Source organism: Quercus lobata, chromosome 6 (genome assembly GCF_001633185.2).
Source record: "Quercus lobata isolate SW786 chromosome 6, ValleyOak3.0 Primary Assembly, whole genome shotgun sequence".
NCBI lineage: Eukaryota > Viridiplantae > Streptophyta > Magnoliopsida > Fagales > Fagaceae > Quercus > Quercus lobata.
This window is the reverse complement of record NC_044909.1, coordinates 43,373,596-43,399,918: the sequence shown is the minus strand read 5'-3', so window position 1 is coordinate 43,399,918 and position 26,323 is coordinate 43,373,596. Positions and strand designations below refer to the sequence as shown.

The following is a 26,323-nucleotide window of genomic DNA, read 5'->3' as shown; positions in this document are numbered from 1 at the left end:
TTGATATTTTAATAAAATGTAGTGTAGAATAAATAATGTGATATGTGATATTTTAAAAAGTAAATATGTAAAAAGAAAAAAAAAAAAAGAAAAAGGAGACCTTATGCTTTTACAAATAGATTTTGATTCATTGCAAATTTTGCAATACCGTAAAAAATAACCAATAGATTCAGGATGCCAACCACACTTGGCGAATACATCGATATATATTTAAATTGCAATCACATGATACTGATAGTTTGAACTTTGAAATATTACATCACACTAATATTTATTGAGAAATAATATGCCGACGACATTTTCCCAATATTTTTACAATAAATTCTAAGTTACAGGTTGTTACTAATTGTTATTGTTGGAGCAAAAAAGTAATTTTAGTGTTAGGTTCAAATTTAAACCAACAACAACTATCTACCTATGATTTGTTGTAAAAATGTTATGAAAATGTTATGAACGTAACAACTCTCATACTTATTAGCAGATACATTGCATTAGCAGATACATTGCATGACAAAAATGTCAACTACTTGTACATCCTTCCTGGGTTGAGATTATTGTATATATTTCACATTTAGCATGTGTCAATATAATATACCTGTAATTAAGAGTTTGGGTCCCACTATGGAATATTAATAGAATGCCCTCTGCATCAGTTGAATATCAATGAAATTATCAACCTGATCGTTTTCATATATATGCCAGAACAAAGAATTTGACTAAGGAACCTTTAAAAGATGCCAGTTCCACTAGTAGACCATAGACCATTGCATATACAACTTCTTCATTTTTAATCAGCAAGCAAACATGTAACATGCCCATAATATGAAATGACCTATATGGTCCTGGTTGATCAAACTGGTCTCAATTCATTATATACATAGACAATATGTGCATCAGCAGGGATAGACAAAGGGGAAATGGAGAAGGGGATAAAGGGAAGGTTATAAAGGAAGAATATTTTTACAAAGATAAAGTAACATAAAATGCACCTAGGATTTACTTTCGAACTGTTGCTGGGTTCAGCAGCTCTCTGCACCCACCTGATATATACACGCCGAGATATTAACATAAGAATCCATTTTACTTCTGGAACACACTGGGAATAAGTAGATAGCTTGTCAACTTTGATAATTATCAGCTGAGCATGGTTGGATGCCCAGTTTGGAGCATCCTCTTGATCATGTCCATTCCAAATGCAGAATCTGATGAACTGGCCAATGGCAGCACAACATAAACTCAGCACTCTAATCATGAGCTTGAGAGAAACTTCCTAATAGAAATTATTAGAATTTAGAAGAAACAACACCCTTTAACAAAAGCAAGAATAATGCATGAAGGGCAGTCAATCAATGTTACCTGACCCCATGCTCATGATTCTAAATACATTTGTTGCACAAAGATGCAGCTTATTTGTTCAGAAGAACAGTTTTTGTTATATGTAATAGAATTTTATTAACAAAAGCAAGCTCTAAACGAAGAGCTTCCTAAAAATTACAACCAAGTCTGTTCACAATAACAGTAACAAAGTATCAGCAACATAGACCTAAGCTTGACCTTGTTATCAACTAAAGAATAGCTTGCCAAGAGCCAACCTGATGGTACTGAAGCATGTATGGTTTCCGTAGGTAGAATAGGCAGAAGATGGCAACCTTCACTAAATACAGTCCACACATTGTTTTGGCCTTTGTTTAAGATGGCAACCTTTATATTTCTAACGTAGATTTTTTACTTTTTGGTTACATATATCCTAAAATTAACTATCCTATAATTTTGTCAACTAAAATTGTAGGCATGACCAACAGGGGCAATTATTAGCCAACAAAAACCAGAAATAGCCATCGATATATGCTTTTGCATAGAAAAGAAATGCCCCAAAGGTACTATGCATGAAAGGAAATCACAGTGGCCTTCCTCCAGTATGTATATGTCACGCAACTACAACTGTAACCAGAACCTATCTGGCTCCATGACCAATTCTTCAAGCTGACCTACCTGGCTCCATGACTATTTACTAATGGTACAAAGTATGATGTACAGTACTGACAACTATTAATCATGTGAACACAATTGATGTAGAACAGATGTAGAACAAATTGGGGGTAAACATGTGCTTGTGGCAGGTTAAGGTTTAGGAGGATTTGTGTATCTAGGATTTACAGCCTTAGAAGAAAGGGTTGGGCGTAAAATTGGCTAGAAAGTTTGATGATCCTATTTTTTAAAGGGCTATTTGATAAAGTATGTGTAGGGGTGTCAATTCGGGTTAGCGTGTCGGGTTCATGTCGTGTCGAGGTAGTAGTATTCGACTAAATGACTTAACCTTAACCCGACCCATTTAATAATCGTGTCATGATCCTTCAACCCTAACCCGACTTGTTAATAAGGCGGGTTGACCTGACCCAATCCATTTGACACGCTTAATAAACGAGTCGTGTTGGGTTGACACGAATGTAACACAACCCATTTCAACCTGCATAATATTAAATATAACATCCTTCTAGAAGTTTTTTTTTTACATCCCAAAAAGCAGTGCATACACCTCAAGTCTTCAACCCACATTCAAAATAATATAGTTCAACAAAAATATAACATTCATCTAGAAATAAGTTCTTTACACTCCAAAAGAAGTGCATAAACTTCAACCCAAATCCAAAATAACAAAGTTTATCAAAAATAAAATAATATAGTTCAACAAAAATATAATATCCTTAGAACTCGCCAGATGCTAAGTATCAATATTGAAAGAATTTGAGCAAACAATAGACTAATCCTGACTATGACCACGATTATCATCCATAGATTCTTTGTTGATGTCAAAATTTATAACATCTTCCACAAGCTCATCTAATTTTATTTGTGCAAGTTCTATGCCAAAAAAAAAAAAAAAAAAAAAGGTATTAGTAGTTCTAGGATCTGAAAGTTTCAATTTCTAATTATATCCCTTGTAAATTTTTGTAATTACTCACTTTGCTTTTTAAATTTAAAATATTTGTTGGATATAAAAGGTATTTGACAAATCTAAAATAAAATAAATATTTATTTGTTATACGAGTTAAACGGGTTGTGTTAAGTGGGTCATTTCAGGTTGACACAAATAAATTGGCGTGTCAAACGTGTTTATTGCGGGTTACACGGGTTGACCCACTTATGACATGTTTCTTATCGTGTCGCTTTCAGGATGACCCGTTTATGACCCAAACCCATTAAGGCCCAACCCTAACCCGAAAAAACCCATGTTGGGTTCGTGTCGTGTTCGCTGGTTGGGTCAAACATTGACACCCCTAAGTATGTGAGGTTTTAGGGTTTTGATAATGATATGTAAAAGGGCTTGACTTGGAGTTGTAAAGAGAGAGGAAAGGAGAGAAATTTATGGTGTTCAGGGTCCATATGACAAGTACCCATGAACGACAGCACAAGAATGAAAGAAGAGAGGAAGAAAATAACACATGAAAGCCTACATGCCTTGATGCTCAAAATATTCCAATTTTTATTGACTTCATATATTCTTTGAGTTTATTGAGCACAATTATATATATATATATAAGGACTCAGCATCAAAAATAAAAACTAAAAAATTATATATAATATATATATATATATATATATATTTATATATATATAAGGACTCTTTCTTGTACTAAGAGTATTAGCACTCTTAGTTTGACTAGTAAACTAAAAACCAACGTAGCACAGACATAAACATGACATAGGACGACATGACATGACATGACATGGGACTCAGCAACAATGCATTTCTTGAAAAACTAGGAAATGACACGGCGGGGATACATCAAGCAATTAATTAAATGGGTGATATAATACCCTTTTAAAAAGAATTCCCTATTTTTAAACTAAAATTGAGTATTGTCACCTGAAGCCAGACTTCTACCACCACTAGATAATGAAGATTTGCAAAGCTGGGAATTGTGCATTACTGGTATTCTTCTTGTATATATTTTGTGCTATTAAAAAGAAGATTTAAAAGAAATATCCCATCCAATTTGGTAAAAGGAAGAAGAAAAAAAAAACCATCCATTATCTCATGGTGGTAGAACAACCAAGAAAATGTAAAAGAAATCTCATCTAAAGCTTAAAGAAAACTTCAAAAAATCATCAACTAAGCTATGAAAAATAATGAGAGAGAGAGAGAGAGAGAGAGAGAGAGAGAGAGAGAGAGAATCTAATGGAGAAGAGAATAGCAGTGGTAGCTTTGGGCATTTTGGTAACTTTATTTTAATAGTTAATTATGTAGGTTAAGAAATTGCAATTACAACCATATTGAGAAGGAATAGCTATTCTTCATTTTAAAGAATAGCGATTACTAAGGAATAGCTACTACTTGTAATAAAAACCTAACCAAACAAGTGAATGGTTATTCCTATTTAATAGTTGTTCCATTATAGTGTCTATTACATTGTGTAAGGTTGAATTTATTCAACCATCTAATTGGCTTTATTCCGTGCCAAATTTGCTTGTAATTCAGCATTTAGTAACCCTGTATTTAGGTGGGTTTGATGTAAGGGTAGTGAGTGAGATAGAGTGAAGATTGCTCAAGAGTGTGCAAGAAAACAGAGACTCGCGGTTGGGACTCGCGGCTGCAAGCCGCCAGACGCAGCACACGTGCCAAGCATGCTGGAAGATGAACAGTCATGCTAGCTGGAGCACTACAGGACAAAACAGGACAACTGGCCATACGGTTATCTCGCGACTGGATCTCCGACTTAGTCAAGCCGCGAGGTCAAGCCGCGAGCCACCCCTGTTTGGTAAAACCTGACGTTTCACACATTCCTCTCCCACTCCAGTATAAATACCCTTTTACCCACGATTGAAAGAAGCTTCCAGAGAGATTTTTGAGAGAGAAACCCTAAAGAAAAACAAAGATTGATTCACCCACAATCTATACCTTAGAGTATCTTCAAATTCCTCAACTCTCTTCCTCTCCATTGTCAAATCCTTGAGAGGCATTATACCAAACCTGGTTCTCACCATCATCATCACTGTGAGACAGCTGTTTGGATTTCTGGGAAGCAGTTAGGAAGGAACCAATCTTCATTGGTTGATGCTACGGTCTAGTAGCGGAATCCGAGAAGCTAGAAAAGAAAAATGTTTGGCGCAACCTCGTTGGAGCAAGAAGCTTGGAGGGCTTAGGTGCACTGGGTAAATTAGGCTTGGAGGGTCTATTGCTGTCCATGTATCCCAACTGTATTTTCTAGTGGATTGTTTACCGCTTGGAGGGCGGCGGAGAGGTTTTACGCCGAGGGCTTCGGTTTCCTCTTCGATAACACATCGCATGTTGTCTTTGTGTTTGCATCTTCCTTCCTCTCTATCTTTGCCTTTTTATTATCTGCTGTGGATTATATTTTGTTTTGCCTTAGATAGTTTTTAACCAATTTCATATTATAGCATATGTTAAGTTTCCGCACACTAGTTGTTTGACATATTGCTTAAATTGGTTAAGTTGTAATTTGGGGGTCTAAACGTTCAAAGGTGTTTATACACGTTTTTGAACTTTCACATTGCATCAAACATACCCTTAATCAGAACAGATTGCAGAATTACAGTTTTTTCCCTAAATATAAAAATAATCATTACTTGTTTAAAAATAAATAAATAAATTTTAAGCCTAGAACACACATAACTAGAAATTTAAAATCAGACTGCTTTAACTTCAATAGATGAATTTGTGAGTTAGCAACAAATTAATCCTTCATGACTACATCAATTTCCTTGGCATTTATATCACCCATTTAGAATACCCAAATCTCATTAAAAAAATTATTTAAAAAAAAAAAAAAAAAAAGCATCTCTGCCACTTCAAAAAGTAAATGAAATTACTTCTTTCCCATAGCCACCCTCCTTCCATGATACCTTTACCCACAAATCACCAATTCATCCCCTCAAACTATCTTAGCCCTATCCTCCTTATTGTAGAAATAAAACTATCTTAAAGTAAATTACAAGTTTAGACAACCAATAACATGAATTAAACAAAGACAAAAAGGTCATACAGCATAAAAAGAGGTGCCACCTGCATGTACAGACTAAAAAACTCTTTTATATACAAAAGGCACAATTATAAGTTATTTAAAGCATGAATTTCTTGCATTTCAATATTCTTTCAGTTTCTGAATAAAATTTATTAGCTCACATTTGATCAACTTTAATATGTGTAATTTTCCTCGCCCCTGGCCTATGAGCTGTAACACATAATTGTACCTCCTCCCTTTCTAAGAGCAGAGAGGGTGAGATCATGGATTCAAAACTTTCTATGTTTTTCCTATTTTCATTTTCTTCCATATAGTTTCATTAATTTTCTTCATTCCCACCCTTTAACTAACAACTGTTTCCAATGTAGTTCTTTCATACACCTCCATAAAATGGGTTGCCAATAAGTCTCCCGAAATGATTCCCTATAAAAAATATATAATAAACCACCACCCCCCCCCCCCCCAAAAAAAAATTTCAACTAATTCCTACATATATGTTTTTTTTTTTTTAAATTATCTTCCTCCTCAACCAAAGCCTTTTCCAATTTACATCCTCTATTTCTTTCTCATTCTCTCTTTGCGCCATTTCTTGTTGACTCGGTGGTGAAGAGCTAGTAGCTTGGGATTGACGATATGGTTTGCAATTGCCCTTGGGTGGCTTCAAACAGCACGATATTTGGAGATGATGGTGTTCGGAGGATGGTGTGGAAGGCTATGGCAGATGGGTTGGGTTGATTGGGTGGTGTTTGTGACGAACTGAGGGGCCAAGTTTTGGGTGATGTGGTGCTTTGGCATGATGAGATTTTTGGCCGATGTGTAGCAGTCGGGTGATTGGGTTTGGCAGCAAGTTGTCCGTGGCTTAGCATGTAGGGATAGGAGCAAGAACAATGAAGGTGATTGATGAGAGGTATCACCAGGTTGGTGTTGTTGCTGAACTTGCTTAATCAGGCAAGGTTGGTGTTTAGATCCCAGGTTGGGTTGTGCAGCCCCTAGCATGAAGTTTTTTTTTTTTTAGTTGTGCCAGTGTGGAAAGTGTTCACAGTGGTGGCTTGTGGCGTCAATGTGGCTATAGGCTTGGTGCTTTATCAACAAGCACAAGAAACAATTTTGTAACAATTTCTGACATGTTTTTTGAACAATAATATTAAAGAAGTGATTTTTCTACTTATTTAAGATTTAGAAACTGAAAAATTCAAAACTACATCATTTTTAGGGCTTAACAGTAGCCAATTTGTCGCAAGTAGATGGAAGGACCACATTGGACTTAGACGTAACTTAAAGAACTGAAATGAAAAAAAAAAAAATTCGAGAGAATAGGTACAAAAATGAAAACATGTCAAACAAAATGGGTGTAGTTTGTAAGAAATATGAGAATGATATTTGACAAAATCAATTCATTATGTAAAATTCATGAACGTGTCTAAAACACAATGTTGCCCTCATAATTACATATGACTTGTCCAATAAAAAGCCACTCTACCACATAGAATGTAAAATATCATATAAGCAACAAACTTGACAATTTTCCAAAACAGAAGTTAACAAAAAAAAAAAGGCTTTTAAACACTCAACTAAATATAACTAAATTAATATAGACACCAGAAAGATGAGGTGAGATAAAAGGACAACTCACCTAGGGATAGTGATTTCATGGGGAAAATAGACAACACCATCACCATTTGGTATGGGAGGAACATGATCCTTCTTCTCATTCACAAATTTTATTATTTGAAACAATACCTCACGAAGAGATGCTTCAACTGCTGCCCTTCGAGCAATTCTTTCCTCCTCTGCACGCATAAGGAAAGAATATATCAGTTTACCCTGGGAGGAAAGAAGCACTAGAAAATCTTCAATTCAATGCACAATAGGAATTGTACCTCCTGGATCAACTACCACTTTGGAATTATGAGACTTGCTAGAATGTGCCTTCGGGTGTTGAGCCACATTCAGGTTGATATACCATTGTTCCCAATATAGGCGTTCAATTTTATTAGTGAACCAATATGGCTGTTTGTTTTTCACTTCATAGAAAGATAAGCATATCTGCTTTGATAATACAGCAGTATATTAGTGAGATTGGACAAAATAAAAAAGTGCAAACTACAATTACATCAGAAAGAATGACGCAATTAAATCCTGAATAAACCACTATATCTTTTTTTTCTCTCTAGAATCTATGTGCATGCCACAAAGATGCTAACTGTAATATCCTACCACAAACTCCACAAGGCAAGAATTAAAATATAATGAAGAAGGAACATAAAGTGATAATGGCATTTTCTGAAACAAAAACTCAAATCCTTCAATCATGGAAAGTGCATACATTTTGGATTCTCTCTAAAATGAACAACAGATATGCATTACACATCCATGACTGTCTGTAATACACAGTATTCAAAACTGATAATGGTATAAAATAAGAACATATTTGCTATATACTGAATGCAACTTTAAAGATTGACAGACTCACCTTTAAGGGAAGGGAAAAAAAAGGTCTTTAGGATATGTACAAACCACCCACAAATCATATCATATGGTTACTAAAAGCCATGGGCAAACTACAGACCTGACTTTTCTTGTTTGGGTGTTTTTCTACCCAGCTAATGAAGTGCTCAATCTTCTCATCTATTTTCTTTTCAAGTTCCACATCTCCACATTGCACCTATACAACAGGAAAGGTTGCATTAACAAGAAATGAAATTGAAGGCTTAAGCTTCAACCAACCCAATGAAAAGAACCATATAGAATAACACTAGCAAGTTGGAAGATACATCTAAAAACATATACATGCAATAAGATAACCTTGTGAAGGTCCTTCAACGTAAAAGGTAGCCCCCTTGCTATCTTAGGCCAACATTAAATAACAATGAACAAATTTTATTGTTACTTGTTTAGGTGTCAAACAGGTGGCCATATGTCTACTAGTGTAGATTACAACATGATTTGCCATTGGCACTAACCCGAGTCTTCAAGCAAGCAAGTAAATGTGAATGCATATTTCAGTGGGAACTTGCTGCACAACATTATTCTGAGAGTTTGTTTAGCAAGCCCAGAAAAAAGCCAGCCTTTTCAGCTTATTTGGCAAACTCCACACCCAAAAAAAAAAAAAATCCCCCTCTTTTTCTACAATCCTTTCAGCTAATATGCAATCAACAGAGCGCATTCAAACGCACTTCTGGTTTGGCTTATTTGCTGATTCGCTGAAAGTGGATAAATCTATGAGGCTTTAAAACACTATACATAAGCAAATAAGCTCCAAAAAAAAAAAAAAAGCAAAACCGAAGGCATCCAACACAACAACTAATCCTTGTATGGAAATTATTGATGTCATTAGTATGGAAATTATTGATGTCATTAGTATAATTATTTTCCGTAAAATACTAGATTGACATAATTTGCTCACAAAATTTTCTTAAGAATATATAAGGGAATATGTTAAATAAGAACTTATTACATCAATCTTCCTATTAATTACTAATTGATTTTTTTTTTTTTTTTTGGGTGCATGTCAACCTTCCTATAAGATGTGCATATATTGAAGTATTTTGCAAGATTACGTCAATCATGTCTTTTTATTTCCTTAAATTATTTGATTATTTGTATATATTTAGAAGGTTTAAATTAGTTTGTTTGACACTTCAATTAGAATTTCTGTTTATGGCTTAGAATGTTTTATATAAAAAATAATAATAATAATAAATGAACATGTATTTTTGACACATTAAGTATTAGACTACCTTTCTGGAAGATTACCCACACCTCGTGGCTGGCCTTATTATACATAAGCAGCTGATGTTGTGACCATTACTCTTTTGTGCTGTTGTAGTTTGCAAACTAACAAGCGTTGGTGTTTGTATTTTCCTGGACCTATGATCACTGAGTTGGTTTGGTCTTCCCCAGGAACGTACTCTTTCTCATACTCTGTTTTCATATCAATACAAATTATTAGCAATATTTTATCTTCTTTCGTCAAAAAAGTAATAGACCGATAGTAATTGGATACCGAGTAATAAATAAGATTTTAATTAAATTTTAAAAATATATAATTAATGACTCATTTCAATGTAAAATAAATGGTTAGTCAATGTTTTAAACAAACAAGGAAATGTTTTTAGACAATATTTGCCTCACACAAGAGTTGCTAATGGATTATTGTAAAATTTTTTTTTTTTTTTTTTTTTTATGGGAAATTTGGAAGAGATTTCATTCCATTAAGAAAGATGTACAACAGAGGCAGGAAGCCTGCTATTACAATAGATCATCACTAAGAATATCCTGAATACAAGGGGGAGGGATTCCTTTCCATATTTTTGTTTGGCCTGAGCTTTTAGCTTCTAGTGCTAAGGAGTGGGCAACTCTATTACGTTCGCGCTTCAAGTGATGGAAGGAACAAAAACTGAAAGAGCTGGATGCTACCCGAATGTCCTCAAGGATGTGCCCAAAGTCGCTGCCAAAAACCTCAGAGGTTAAGTCATGGATAATAGATAGTGCGTCGGACTCAAAAAGAGCTTGGTGGTCTTGCATTTCAGAGGCAAAGAGGACACCATGAAGCAGAGCATATGCTTCTGTGATTTCAGCAGGGAAGCAAGAAGGAAGAACCAGGCTGAGAGCACCAATGGGGAAGCCTGAGGAATCCCGAATGACAGCTCCAATGCAAGAGTTACCACCCCCAACATCAGTAGCTCCGTCCACGTTAATCTTGAAGAAGCCGGCAGGGGGAGCAGTCCAATGGGCACAGGCAGGAGGTGGAGCAAGGGGGAAGGAGAGCCTAGCGTCAACAAAATCCAAGTGGGCTCTTTTTGCGGTGGCCCAAACCATGGCTGGCAGAAGTGCAGAGTCCCCAAAAATGGCTTGATTTCTATTCCCCCATATTGACCAAAGGACAAAGAAAAAAAGAGTCAAATCCGCAAACAGGCCTGAATCAATGAACTTAGAAACAGAGTCCATAAAAGATGCATTTGGGGATGAAAAGCTTGCAGGGCAATCTGGCCAATTAGCCCAAGTAAGTTTGGCATGAGAGCAAAGAAACAAAGCATGTTGGATAGACTCCATTTCCTTATCACAGATTGGGCAGAAACCTGAGACATTTAGACCCCAACAGCGCAAATTTAGCATGGTTGGAAGGCCGTTTCTGCAAACTTTCCAAGCAAAAATCCGGATCTTTGGGGGGATATTCAGATGCCAGATTGCTTTCCAGAAGGAGGTTTGGCTGTGCACAGTAGAGCACTCACCAAGATCTTGATCATCTATCATGCGCATAGCAATGTAGTACGCGCTTTTCATCGTGAATGAACCTCTTTTGTTACCTATCCAAACAAGTTGATCGTCAGGAAGTCTAAAGCTGATAGGAATCTTGAGGATAGAAGCAGCCTCGTGGGGCAGAAAGATAGATCTTACCAAATCCATTCTCCACCATTTTGTATCCTCATCAATGAGAGAAGAGACCATTGGAAAGATGCCAAAATCTAATTGAGGCGAGGTCACTCTATAGGTGGTTGGAGTTGGGAGCCACATATCTTCCCAAATGTGAATCCGCTTACCATTACCCACCCTCCAACGAGTGCCCTCCTTTAGGACCCTAAGACTATTATAAATGCTTCTCCAAGCGTAGCTTGGGTTGCTTCCAATCCTTGAGTGAAGGACATCCTCAAAAGGGAAGTACTTAGCTTTATAGACCCTTGCAACCAAAGAAGTGGGATTAGTGAGGATCCGCCACCCTTGCTTTGCGAGTAAGGCAAGGTTAAAGGCTTGGAGGTTCCGAAAGCCCATGCCACCATACAATTTGGACTTACACATCTTTTTCCAACTAACCCATGCAAGTTTTGACTCATGGTTCCTTTGGCCCCACCAAAAGTTTCTCATCATGCTTTCCAAGTCATCACACAAGGTTTTTGGAAGTTGAAAACAACTCATTGTGTACGTGGGCACCGCTTGTGCCACGGCTTTGATAAGAATTTACCAACCTCCAATGGAGAGAAGTTTTCCTTTCCATCCCGCTAATTTCTTGCCCACTCTCTCCTTAATTTCAGCAAAAACTTGAGATTTTGATTTCCCAATCAAGGAAGGGAGGCCGAGATACTTCTTGTGTTCGGAATCTTGCATTGGTCCTAAAGAATTAAGGATCTCATCCTTGGCAGCAGGAGAGGTATTTGGACTGTAGAAGACCGAGGACTTGTTGGGATTTATTTTTTGCCCAGAGGTAGACTCTTAAACTTCGAGGATGCTCATGAGTACATTGCATTCCATGACATTAGCCTTGCAAAATAAAAGGCTATCGTCCGCGAAGAAAAGGTGGGTGATGGGCGGGCAGCCCCTACAGATTGAGATTCCAGAAAGGGTCTTAATTCTTGCGGCTTGATGGATAAGGGCAGAGAGGCCCTCAGCACACAGGAGAAAAAGCCCCGGAGAAAGAGGGTCGCCTTGGCAAAGGCCCCTCGTGGGAGTGATGCAGCCAAAAGCTTCTCCGTTGATGACGACGGAATAAGAGACTGAAGAGATACATTGCATGATCAGAGAGACCCAATTGTTATGAAAACCCAATTTTTCCATGACTCTTTTGATGAAACCCCGCTCGACCCGATCAAACGCATTGCTCATGTCAAGCTTGATAGACATGAAACCGTCTTTGCCCTCTGTTTTGTGGTTCAAATAGTGCATGAGCTCAAATGCCACTAGGACATTATCGGTTATGAGCCTATCTTCAGTAAAGGCGCTTTGATTTTCGGCTATCACATGGGGAAGGATAGCTTTAAGACGGTTAGCAAGGACTTTTGAGATGAGCTTATACGTGACGTTGCATAAACTAATAGGCCGAAATTCTGTCATTCTTGCTGGGTGGTTTGTTTTTGGGATTAAAGCAATGTTAGTCTTATTTATTTCAGTCACGGGCAAATTTAAGTTTAACACATTCAGCACCATATTAGTAATATCTCTACCAACAATATTCCAATATCTTTGAAAGAATATAGCTGACATACTGTCGGGGCCGGGGGATTTGGTCGGGTGGATTTGGTGGAGGGCCCGCAGAACTTCTTCACTGGTAAAGGTTTTAGTAAGCTCAGCATTCATATCATCTGTCACCCGGGTTGGAATGGTGTTGATGACATCTTCAATTCTATTGGGAGAACAGGATGTGTAAATCTTTGTGAAATAATCCACTGCTGTGCGAGCAATGCTGTCTCTGTCATCGCACCAGCAATCATCATCGTTCCATAAGCCCAAAATGGAATTTTTTCTTCTCCTCTCTGAAGCTCTAGTGTGGAAGAACTTCGTGTTCCTATCACCTTCTCTATACCAGTGAATTTTGCTTCTTTGATGCCAAAGTACCTCCTCACTATCCAGAAGACCATTTAAATCGTTCCTTAATTCATTAATTTCTACACTGTGCGAGCCATCCCGATCAAGAGTGGTAAGAGTATTCAGCAATTTCTTATGCTCTTGAATTTTCTTAGGAATATTACCAATGACATCTCTACTCCATAAGGTCAAGGCAGAAGCACACAAGCTAAGATTTGAGGTAATACCTTCAGGAGTGTTCTCGAGACTTCCCCTGTTCCAAGCGGATTCCACAATGTCATAGCAATCATCACGCTTGGCCCACAAAGCTTCGAAATGGAAACGGCGGTTCCGGCGAGGGGGAGAGGCAATAGAGTCAGTAATTCTCAGTATGCAATGGTCAGAGGTGGAATCAACAACATGATAAACCTTGCAGTTGCTGAACTTGTTTGACCAGTCGGAATTTGCAAAGGCTCGATCCAGGCGGAGGTAAACCCGGTCACAATTGTCTCGCATATTGCACCAAGTATACTGGGGCCCTGAGAAGCCCAAGTCTTGAAAACCACCTAAATTCACCGCCTCTCTAAAGCCATCCATTTGACGTTGAGTTCTAGGGGGGCCACCTGATTTTTCAGTCACAGATAAAATTTCATTAAAATCGCCGCAGCAAAACCATGGCTGAGAGAATTGGTTATTTAGATAAGAGAGAAGTTTCCATGAATCTTTCCTTAAATTGGATTCGGGGTGACCGTAGAACCCTGTGAATCTCCAGGTGAAGTTGATGTCCTGCTCAGTGATGGTAGCATCAATGTGATACTGAGAGTATGATTTAATTTCGAGATTTACGTCCGTGGACCAGAAGAGAGCAAGGCCCCCACTTCGACCCCGGCTGGGAACTATGAGACCATTGGAGAAACCCATAGAAAACTTTATTTTTTCCATACGTTTGTGTTTTACTTTGGTCTCCACTAGGAAGACTAAATAGGGAGTCCATCGCCGCACATAATCGCGCAACGTATAAACTGTCAGGGGGTTCCCAATTCCCTGGCAGTTCCAGCATAAGGCATTCATTGTGCCTGACGGTGCTGCTTAGCAGCTACCGCCGATAATGCAAGGGTAGGTTCAAAGTTTTGTGGGAGCATATCGCACAATCTTTTTTGAGGGTAAGCTTCATCTAAATCATCAGAAAAAACTAACTTACCCGGTCTTTTAGACCCAGAGAGGTTGGCTTTTTGCTCACCATGGGCTTGTCTGCCTTTTTCACGGGCTATTCTTTTTAGTTTTGTTTTTCCTTTCTGCTGAGATGGCTTAGTGGGCGAGTTGGGCTTTTGTAGAGGAATGGGGTTATTTAAGGAGAGTTTGATTGGGCTACTAACTTCTTGGGCTTCCTGGTGAGACTTTGAGGTGCGGCCCACTTCAGAAACCACATCCATAGCTTCAATACCTGAGCCTACAGCCCCCTTCTTGTCACGTGAGGTGAGGTCTGATTGGGAGAGTTTGAATTTTGAACTTTCACTGTTCTTTCCCTGAAAATCTGTTGCATGAGATCGTGAGCTTTCTTTTCTGTCAGGATTTTGGGGCTTCACAAAGTCTCTGTTTTGTTGGTTTACATGAATTTCTGAAGGTGCCCCTGGTTTGGAGGTGGAATCCGATGGATTTGTCATTGTCGGAGCCGATCTTCCACTTGAACGGCCTGATTGTTCATCTTCAAAGCTCCAGCTATTTGAAGATTTTTGCCTATCCGCACTGCTTTTCTGGCTGCCTGTTGCCCTCAGCCATTCTCCATATTGCTTGGGAGAATTCGGGTTACAAGAAAAGTTTGGGCAATGCTTTTCATCATGACCCAAGAAACCACAAACATAGCAAAAAGAGGGTAGCCTCTCATATTTAAAATTTACCCAGGTTTTCTCCCCGTCAAGGTTGAAAATATTACCTCCTCGGCGAAGAGGCTTATTGAGAGGAATATCAACTCTGATTCTTAGAAATCTAGCTTGCTCCGTTAGCCACATTCGTTTATCCGTTTCAAGGTAGTGCCCCAAGCTGTTGCCTAAATCTTTTCCAACATCTTCAGATAAGTTTTCGAACGACAGGCCCCAAATTTGAACCCAAAAAGGGGCATGAGTGAAGGTGATGTTTGTGGCTGAGAGACCCCTTTTCCATCTGCAGAGAAGAAGCAAGTTGTTCTCAAAGTTCCAGGGGCCGTTCCTTTCAACCCATTCCAATTGAAACCCTGAGTTGAATTTGAATTGAAAGAGATTTTTCCCCACATCTACTATTCTCAGATCTGAGCCCATCTTCCAGGCGGCTCTGAGGGTATTTTTCAAAGCTCGCTGATTTTGTTGTCTATCAGTGAGAAGCTTGCCAAATAAACTAAGAGCGCACTCCTCCATAAGGTCCGATCTGTTCATGGAGGAGATCTGGATGTCTTCTTCTTCATCCTTTGTGAGACGTAGGTGTTGCAGGTCATCTATTACAGACATGTCCATTTTGCAGAAGGTAGAAAGTAAGAGAGAGGTAGGGAGGACAGGGGTTTGGGGTTGAGGGGAAGGGAAGACCCTTATCAAGAGGGAGGGAGGCTCGGGGAAACCGAGAGGGAGAGCTCCTAGGGAGAGAGAAAGCTCCTACTAAGGGAGAGTATATTTTTTAGGCATTGGCCCATAATATTGGATTATTGTAAAATTGACCCTATAATACAATCAAGCAAAAATAATGTAAAAGTGGAAAGTTTATTTACTTATTTATGAATAGTTTTAGGAAAGAGTTAAAATTACTATTAAAAAAAGTGTCAATTTAAAATTCCATCAATGAATGATAAAAAAAACCTTAAAAACCATATTCAGGTTGGGTATGGATATTCATAGATAAAAAATCCAATTAACAATGGGATATATGTACTAATCAGATATCTACAGGTAAAATTTTCGGGTTGGGTTTGGGATACCCGACCCAAACCTAGTTCATGGCTATCCCTACTGCTTAACACATCAATTTGGAGGATTTTTAAAAAAATTAAAAGAAGTTTTTTTTGGTTATTTTTTGGTTGATAAAAAGTTGAGACTAACAGTTTAACACAATCAGATAAATCAAATCAACAAAACTTTGAACCTCCAAAGGAGGGCATCGAGTCCGTAACAAATTGTTCATGATCCTTATTAGTCAATGGAGACAGTGACTTTTTTCTTCTCTTCAAGCAAATGTAAACTAAACTGAGCAAGCAAGAACTAGAGACATGGGCATGGGCGGTCACAGCTTGGGCTATATGGAATGCAAGGAATAAAGTATACTTTGAACAGTTCCAACCTCAGCCACAGATAATTTGGGAAGGAGCAAGAGGCTTCTGGAGGAATACCAAAACTTTACGGAAGCACAAAGAGTGGCGTGAATGTCCTGTTTTTTTTCCTTTCACATGGCTGCCTGTCTCTTATTTTTAATGTTTCTTTTGTTGCTCATGGGCCCAGCATTAAAGTGTTGTTGGTGCCCCTCTCACCCATGGTATTCTGCATGGGGTTGTATACTTTTTTATGATATAATACACTTTCTATCGTCTTTACCTCAAAAAAAAAAAAAACGCTATGGAATTTGCAAGCTGAAGTCCATGATTCATTCTCTAATAAATTCAAATTTTCACATAAATACAACCTGCTTACAATAAATTCTTTGGAGCAGAAATCCACAACCATCAACATGGGATTCTAAAATGAGGTCAATGTTGTCTGTTTTGATTAAAAACTTTTACTACTACAGGCAAATTCAATTCAATTTCAAAATTCCAAATTGCAAAAGGCTATGGAATTTGCAAGCTGTAGTCCATCCTCTAAGGTCAATTTCTCACATAGAGACAAACCCAGTGACCAAAATTCGAATTGATGTCTAATAAGACCACCAGGTCCACCACCCCCTTTATACCCAAGTTGCCCCTAAAGAACAATAAGTATTTAATTTGAACCTTCCTAATAAATAAGAGTTTGCCATTTACCACAATTTTTTCAACAGTCCTACGATGGTCGGTGGAAACTAACTAGGGTCTGCTTTGGAAGAATTCAAGTCAGATTGGATGATTTGACATTTTTATTCAACCAGCTCCACAACGCCCATCTGTTTAATTTGATTAAAACTATAACTACTACAAGCAAATCCACAATTATCTACAAGTTTTTACATATGTACAACCTAATTATAAAAACTTGTAAAAGAAAATTGTAAAATTCTATATATTTGCTTTTTTTTTTTTTTCCTTATGTCGATAATTCTATATATTTAAATTCTTTTTTAATTAATTTTTTTTATGACTATCCTTAAAAAAAAAATTCTATAGCCGTCACGGCTTTTACTAGTTTTACTTAGATTTACTATTATCATAATTTTTTTATTTATCACTAACAATCTGTCATATAAGTGGTTTAAAAAAAAATTTATGTTTATAATCTTTCTCATAAAAATAAGAAAGGGTCACATTCAATGGTCCATGATTAAAAGCAAACGGAAAAATGAAAAAGCTAGAAGGTTACCTTTTTAACAACATAGCAATTTACCATAATTGAGATTCCTTGACCTTTATTACAAATAATTTTTTTTTTTTTTTTTTTTTTTTGTTGCTGAATAAATTTACTCATCAGTCAAGGACCATCTGCAAGTCCAACACTCCAACTTCACCGAACATTTTTACTTTACTTTTACTTTGTGAAGCTCTAATGGTTGGCCTAAGAAAGACGATGATATCTGCCAGCAACTTCCAATAACCTTTGGCAAAGTTCACTGGGTTTTGAGAGCATCACCATATGCCCAGCTTCCCTAATTAAAATCACTTCTTTTGGGGGGCTGTCCTCGATTATCAAGCGTTGGAAATCCTCTTTCATCACTTCATCTTCTTCGCAAACTATAAAAACCCGATCAATTGACCCATACTTCTCTTCTGTTAACATACCCTCCTTAGAAAAGTCTTCCATAAACAATCCATTTGGCCTCATCAACACTTTAGCCAATTCCAAATCCTGTATGCAAGTCAACCATATAAATAGTACGAATAATATAGTACAATATTTTGGCTGATTCCAAATACCTCTCTCTCTCTCTCTCTCTCTGACTTTAATTGTACTTCATTTAAGTTTCATTTTAGTCCTTTTGACTTTATTCATTTTCAATGTAATCTTTTCATCCAATTCACACAATCAAAAAGTTCACCAAAACAACTTCGTTTGGAAAGTAAAAAAACACTATAAAATGAAACTTAAAATAGCTGAATTTTAAACTTCAGAGGATGTAATGTAGCCTATAATTTTTTCATCAAGTATTAAGCACTTGAGAAAAGTATGAATTTGCTTGGAAAGCTTACCTCTGATCGACAGTGGGCGTACACCTTGGTTCTCATATAATCCGGACCAAATAATACCGAATCTAAAGATAATTGGCAATCCATTGTGGATTCTTTTGGGGTCCTTTTGAAATACTGGTTTGTGGTACCCAACACCAAAGCAAAAGATAATGAAGTGAGTAAACAAAATAGCAGTTCTATAAGGCAGTCAAATGAAATATTAGGAATTGGGAAAGAAACTTTTTACTTCTTGGATGAGAGTTAGTGGTGGAGATTTGAAGTCTGGCATATAGGCTGTGACAAAAACTCCTAGTGAAACTTTTTCTGGGAAGCTTTCCATGGCTAGAGAGATACAAAGGCCGGCATAGCTATGACCAACCAAAATCACAGACTCACCTTGAGGGAGAGAGGCCATGAACTCCATCAACGGGTGCACGTAGTCCCAAACAGAAGTGATCTCATTTAGCTGTTTGGGGTTGATCCCACAAGCACCAAGATCCAAAGCAGTGACACGGTGACCAGCTTGTTTGAGCAGAGCGATAAGCCTGTACCAGCACCAAGACCCATGGCAAACGCCATGAACTAAAACAAAGTGCTTCACATCATCTCCCATTGTCGTTTTTCTAGGTTTTTTTTTCTTAGCTGGGGCTGACTTTTTTTCTGGGTTTATATATATGGATTTGAAGCCATATGGGAAATAAAATATGGTAGAAGATAAGGTCTAAAAAACATGTGATGGTATTCATAAATTAAAATATATATATATATATATATTCACAATACTTTCACAACAAATTTTAAGTAAAAGTTGGCATTGGTTGTCATGGACCGGCAAAAAAAGTAATTTAAGCTATAGATTTTTTATTTTTTTTTAGGAAGAAACTATAGATTTAAATTATAATCAATGTTCTTTCTCAAAAAAAAAAAAAAAATTATAATCAATGACAACTAACCAATTATAATTTATTGCAAAAGTAATCTAAAAATGTTATGGATGTAGTACATTTAAAAAAAATGCAACGGTAAAACCAAAGGTTGGACTTTTTTTTTGGACAATAATAGTTTGGTCTTTCCTAAAAATTTATATAAAAAAAGAAAAAGAAAAGTGAATTTGGTTGATTCATGTAAGTTTTTGAATTTTTCCTAAATATTTCAAACCCCACAGCCAATTTTCAAGAAGGAAAAATTACTAAACATGCTGTCTATTTTGTTACAAATAATTGCTACTACAAATAGTTTACAAACTAAGGTAGTCATGAATGTGAATTTCATTGATGTTACACCAATGATATAATAAAAATTAAAAATCTTAATATTTTTAGTTATGGGTTTAAAAATTAACATCCCTATGCAATTGTATAACTGTGTAAGAGCATTCTCAAACAAGTTTAACCACCAAATATTTTTTTACTTAAATGTAAATTTTAATAAATTCACTGTTGGATTACATTATCTTTATATATTTTTCATACTTACAAAATTTAAAAATAATTAAAGATCAATAACCATGTCATCAATCAATTGTTTAAATTCAAGTTTTTATAGTTTAAAATAATGCATAAAATATGAGGTTATGGATCAAATGGTAAATTATATCTGATTGGTATGAAAATTAGCATACATGTTAAGAACATATAATATATGTAATTCAATGATTGGATTTTCAAAATATGAATTCAATAACAAGTTATTGAGTAATGTAATATTACTTAGGCTACATTTAGTACATTGAATATTATGACAGGAATTATAATATTTATTACTAGAAATAAAATGTGTTGTAATGTAAAAACTAAACATATTCATAAGTTTGGTTGTGAATTATAACATTAAAGTGAAACTTAAGATTTATTTTAGGAAATATCTTCTCATACAGTTATATCTCCTTAAAAATTGTTATTTTTTAAATTTAAGAGTGATATGTGTTATTTTTTATGATTTTTTATTTTATAATTGTTAAATGTATATGAAAAGTTTGTTTGTTGCACTTACCAAGGAATAACTAATACAACCTTTTTAAAGAGGAATATTTATTCCTTATTTTGAAGAATAGCTATTCATAAAGAATTACTATTCTTTGTAATAAAAATATAACCAAAGTAAAAAATAGTAAAACCATTGGAATAACTATTATATTACAGTACCTATTACAATCTACCAAACATACCTTTAGAGTTACACCAGATATAACTTGAATCTAATCATATATATATGGATTTAAGTTACACCTTGTAACTTCACAAGAGTTGATTCTCAACAAAAAAAAAAAACTTCACAAGAGTTACATCTTTTTTAGACTATTGATTACTATTAGATCTATGGGTTAAAAAACACTCATGGTAATGGTATTATTACTCTCTTGAAATTAGCCAATTAAGCATTAACTCTTCTTAATAACGAAAAAAAAAAAAAAAAAAAAAAAAAAAAAAAAAAAAAGGCATTATTGTTCACTCTCCTCCTTCTCCTCCTCCTCATCTTTTTCCTTTCTCGCATCTTTCTTTTTACAGTATGTACTTGTAAGGTCTCAATTTGTAACGATCCCAAATTGGTATTGGGTTCGAACGTTAAAGGCCCAAATAATAAATTTATAGAGAGTAGGCTAAAAGGCTAGGCCTTGGTGAACGGACAGTCATTAGTCATGGTGTTCATGATGATCGCACAGAGGTGAACTGAGTATAACCAAGAAGACTTTCTCATCGGCACGGCCTGGCTAGCTCCGGTCCTTGGACCTCGTCCGAGGAGCTTAATGTTCTTATTATTCCTTTTACGTTAGGTTTCAATGGTCCTAGAGACAATACATCATGCTATCCTCTCTTCTGGACTGCTTCCTCCTCCTTTTATACTAGCTTTTCCCCTCTCTCGAACGTCCACGTGTAGGTTCAGCTTTATAGGGTTGATACTTGTCTTATCAGCCCATTCCCAAAGTGGTTGGGGGTGGTTGTAAAAGCTGAAGAGCATGACTCTGTCAGGCGCAGAGTACTTAATTGCAACAATGGCAATCTTTCCCTTGTTCTTTGTCGCCATACTGTTTAGGGGTCCTTTCCCCATTAATGTGGCCAGGACGTTTGTTGGCGCATTCAATGCGGAGGTGACAGTTTTTCTTTGAACCGCTCCTACACTGTACTCGCCCTTTCTTCTGGGAGCACTCTGGGGGTTGCCTTTGATGGCGTGTCGTTCCTTCCTTCTAGGTTTTGGGATGCCGAGGACAGGATCGTCCTCGGCTATATCTCTAGGCCATTTAGACTTTCGTTGCATGTTCTCAACAACACCTATCCTCGGCGCGGGCCTTGGGTCCTAATGGAAAGTAGGCTGGGATCATAAATTCTCTGGCCCCACAATAGCCCCTCAAAATCCTGCTGTCCAGCTCCTCGGACGGAGAGGAGGGTTTTGGTGATGTCGGGCTTACGTCATGGCTTGCCAAGTCTTGTCCTTCATCAATGCCAGAGCCTCTTCGTTTGCCGTGGACACGCTCTTGGTTGTGAGACATTCTTTTAGTTTACCCACGCTGCGTTCCTGCCATTTCGGTACACGAGGCGCGCCTTTAATAAGGTCTCTTTACAATGCGACGCAAATCCAACGGCTGAAGACTGCTTTGGGAATTGAGCGGGACTTATCTCGTTTGTAATTTTTCTTGGAGATTTGTACAGATTAAATGCCGCCAAGCTTGCCCCCCATATAAGAAGCACGGTGGGAGGTAATTTCCTTTATTTGCAGACCCTTTAAGCTTTTCAAATCCCTAACCCTCCAATTGTGCCCAAAGTCCCCATTACCAGTGTGACTGAGCCTTAGGGGGTGACAGGGTTAAGGTCAGGATGAAGGTGAAGGGACCACACTTTTTTCAGAAGCCTTGGGTATCTTCGAGATCCAAAATGGCCCGTTCAGGGCAAGGGAGGCAAAGACTCAAGACATTTCTTCTCCTCGATGAGGTAAGAAAGGAGCCTCTTCTTCCTTCAGCCAAAATTCGAAGCAGGTGGAGGTCGCATCAGATTTTTGGTGCGACAGTACTAAGATTTCCCATCGCCGGTACCAGCCGTTCTCGCTCGATTACTGTTAATATGACACTTGCTCGATTGCTGTTAGAGCTGGGACGGGGATTTGGCATCCCCGCTTCTTCCTCTCTTCCATCATTGGTGCCACCTAGGTGCCTCTGCTTCTTCTTCTCTTCCATCACTGGTGCCACCCAGATTTGCTCGGTCACCGCTAGAGCAAGGTTATGGACCAGATGACTCTGCTTCTTCTTCTCTTCCATCACTAGGGCCATCCAGACTTGCTTAGTCGCTGTGAGAGCAAAATTGAAGGATCTATCGTTCCCATGTATCCTTTTTTTTTTTTTTTTTTTTTTTTTTTTGTGTTTTGTTTCTGTAGTTAGCTTCTAGTATAGGCTTGTCTAAGCCCCTTTTTTGTATGCTGTACTACTTCTTTGTCTAATAAAATATGACTTTATCCCATTTTGCCTGCTCTTTCTTTTCTGCAATAATTATTTTGTGAATGGATGTGCTGGTATCCTTTTCTTTCGAACAATACGGGATAATAGCTGAATGTTCTGTATTGCATATGGGATGATCACCCGAGGACGTGTAACCTAAAATGAACTGTTCGAGGGGGTCATCGGGCACTAGGGTGCTTTGCCACGTTTCAGACGATATTCATGGCCTTAACTTGTTTTGGGCATCCGGTCTGAGGACCGAGGTATGACTGTACTAGATCTAAACACTCGATTGTGTTAGTTTCCTTAGAGCTGGGGGTCCGAGGACCGCGCGAGATTTCCATTATGTCTAGGACTTAAGCCTTTCTTGATGTAGTTAGTTTCTCGTAGGTTTGAGTCCGAGAATCATGCAAGGCCTTGGTTCTGTCCAACACTTATATTTTCTAGTGACTAGTTTCCCCATAGGTTTCAGTCCGAGGACCATACAAGACTTTGGTTCTGTCTAACACTTATATTTTCTTGAAGTAGCTGGTTTCCCTATAGGTTTGAGTCCGAGGACCATGCAAGGCCTTGGTTCTGTCCAACATTTATATTTTCTAGTGACTAGTTTCCCTATAGGTTTGAGTCCGAGAACCATGCAAGACCTTGGTTTTGTCTAGCACTTATATTTTCTTGAAGTAGCTGGTTTTCTCATAGGTTTGAGTCCGAGGACCATGTAAGACCTTGGTTCTGTCTGACACTTTCTTTTTGAAGTAGTTGGTTTCCCCATAGGTTTGAGTCCAAGGGCCATGCAAGATCTTGGTTTTGTCCAACACTTATATTTTCTAGTGACTAGTTTCCCTATAAGTTTGAGTCCGAGGACAATGCAAGACCTTGGTTCTGTCTAGCACTTTCTTTTTGAAGTAGTTGGTTTCCCCATAGGTTTGAGTCTCAGGACCATACAAGATCTTGATTCTATCCAACACCTATATTTTCTAGTGACTAGTTTCCCCATAGGTTTGAGTCCGAGGACTATGCAAGACCTTGGTTTTGTTTAGCACTTTCTTTTTGAAGTAGTTGGTTTCCCCATAGGTTTGAGTTCGAGGACCATGCAAGACTTTGGTTTTGTCCAACACTTATATTTTCTGGTCCTGCGCGGATTAGCCCCTTGGCATATGTGTGGGGCATAAACTTTATGTCAGAAGCCCCTAGAACTGCCCATGCCACTGGCGCTTCGAAGTGTAGCCCTGAGTGGGAGCTGAGTTAGGGCAACAATCGCGTGCTGCTGGAAATGATGGAGAGGCTTTCGCATAGCTTGCACCACCGCCAAAACTATTTCTTTTGAGGGACCCTTATTGACAGGGGCTTGATCCCACCATGACTAACCGCCGCCTGTGCCAACGCACAAGCCATTCCCACAGACGGCGCCAATTGTAAGGTCTCAATTTGTAACGATCCCAAATTGGTATTGGGTTCGAACGTTAAAGGCCTAAACAATAAATTTGTAGAGAGTGGGCTAAAAGGCTAGGCCTTGGTGAACGGACAGTCATTAGTCATGGTGTTCATGATGATCGCATAGAGGTGAACTGAGCGTATCCAAGAAGACTTTCTCCTCGGCACGGCCTGGCTGGCTCCGGTCCTTGAACCTCGTCCGAGGAGCTTAATGTTCTTATTATTCCTTTTACGCTAGGTTTCAATGGTCCTAGAGACGATACATCATGCTGTCCTCTCTTCTGGATTGCTTCCTCCTCCTTTTATACTAGCTTTTCCCCTCTCTCGAACGTCCACGTGTAGGTTCAGCTTTATAGGGCTGATACTTGTCTTATCAGCCCATACCTAAAATGGTTGGGGGTGGTTGTAAAAACTGAAGAGCATGACTCTGTCAAGCGCAGAGTACTTAATTGCAGCAATGACAGCCTTTCCCTTATTCTTTGTCACCATACTGTTTAGGGGTCCTTTCCCCATTAATGCGGTTAAGACGTTTGTTGGCGCATTCAATGCGGAGGTGACAGCTTTTCCTTGAACTGCTCCTACACTGTACTCGCCCTTTCTTCTGGGAGCGCTCTGGGGGCTACCTTTGATGGCGTGCTGTTCCTTCCTTCTAGATTTTGGGATGTCGAGGACAGGATCGTCCTCGGCTATATTTCTAGGCCATTTGAACTTTCGTTACATGTCCTCGGCAACACCTATCCTCGGCGCGGGCCTTGGGCCCTAATGGAAAGTGGGCCGGGATCACAAATTCTCTGGCCCCACAGTACTTTTTGGCCTCCACCATTGATTTCTTTACAATACTGTCTTAAGGTACTGGAAAATTTTAGAAATAAATGGCCAAAGTCACTATTGTTTTAGAGAATGATTGTTGAGATTGAGTACAGTTAGAGTATAACATGAATATAAATAAGTCTCATAAACAATAAGTAGACTCATAAAAAAAATTCATAAATATTTCAAAACTAGTAATAATAGATTATAAAAATAAAAATTAAAAAAAAAAAAAAAGAAGGTAATGTTAATGCCTTAATGGTGGACTGATAAACAAACTATTCTAATTCAAGTGTGCATACGTACTTTCTCAAAAAAAAAAAAAAAAAGTGTGCATACGTATATAAAAGTAACTATAAAACAGGTCCCTTAGCTATTAGCTAATAGAAAATGAGCTTGATCTTTTGGCTATTTGTGTGTATACGACACTTAAGTTCATCCATTTTTGACAATTTTGATCTCCATAATAAATTTATGTGTACACTTAAGACATCAACTTGGAAGGTTTTTTAAAAATAAAATAATTAGTGAAGTTCCTTTTTCTTTTTCTTTTTATTTTTTTGGTAATCTTTGGGTTGATAAAAAGGTTATGAAACTAACACAATCAGATAAATGAAATAAAAAAAACTCTGAACCTCTAAAGGAGGTATCGAGTACAAAATATATTGTTCATGATCAGGGGTGTAGCCAGGATTTTTAACTTGGGGGCCGAGTTATAATATTTATACAAAAATCATAATTCATAAATGTATTGAATACAAAGTTATCAACTCCAATATATCCATAAATTGTCTAATTCACTATAGACATACATAATATCCACACACACAAAAAAAAAAAAAAAAAAAATTTTGCATGACGATAATCTTTCATAGAATAAAATTAATCTATTATCATCAAATTATGAATTCTAAATGTTGCTACAGGCATCTTAAATTCAGCCACCATCATCAAATCATTAAAGAACATTTTGCATTTAAAAAAAAAAACATTTGTTGCTACAAGTGTCCTAAATTTTAAATTACTAATATCTTTAATATGACTCAAGAATTAACCTAAAAAGAACCTTAATTTTTTTTTTTC

At 37.5% G+C, this 26,323-nt stretch overlaps 2 protein-coding genes across 2 annotated transcripts; both read right to left on the bottom strand.

The window, feature by feature from the left end:
- Positions 1-763: 763 nt before the first annotated feature.
- LOC115950326 (autophagy-related protein 101-like) lies at positions 764-9,918 on the bottom strand. The gene is made up of 5 exons (XM_031067538.1): positions 9,769-9,918; positions 8,554-8,649; positions 7,865-8,030; positions 7,618-7,774; positions 764-1,210 (listed from the first exon to the last, which is right to left on the bottom strand). The coding sequence occupies exons 1-5, from the start codon at positions 9,916-9,918 to the stop codon at positions 1,135-1,137; spliced, it is 645 nt and encodes a 214-aa protein (XP_030923398.1). The 3' UTR covers positions 764-1,134.
- Positions 9,919-17,829: 7,911 nt separating this feature from the next.
- Positions 17,830-19,238, bottom strand: LOC115950506 (methylesterase 10-like). Its single transcript, XM_031067698.1, has 3 exons — positions 18,821-19,238; positions 18,595-18,708; positions 17,830-18,253 (listed from the first exon to the last, which is right to left on the bottom strand). The coding sequence occupies exons 1-3, from the start codon at positions 19,184-19,186 to the stop codon at positions 17,963-17,965; spliced, it is 771 nt and encodes a 256-aa protein (XP_030923558.1). The 5' UTR covers positions 19,187-19,238; the 3' UTR covers positions 17,830-17,962.
- Positions 19,239-26,323: the final 7,085 nt, after the last annotated feature.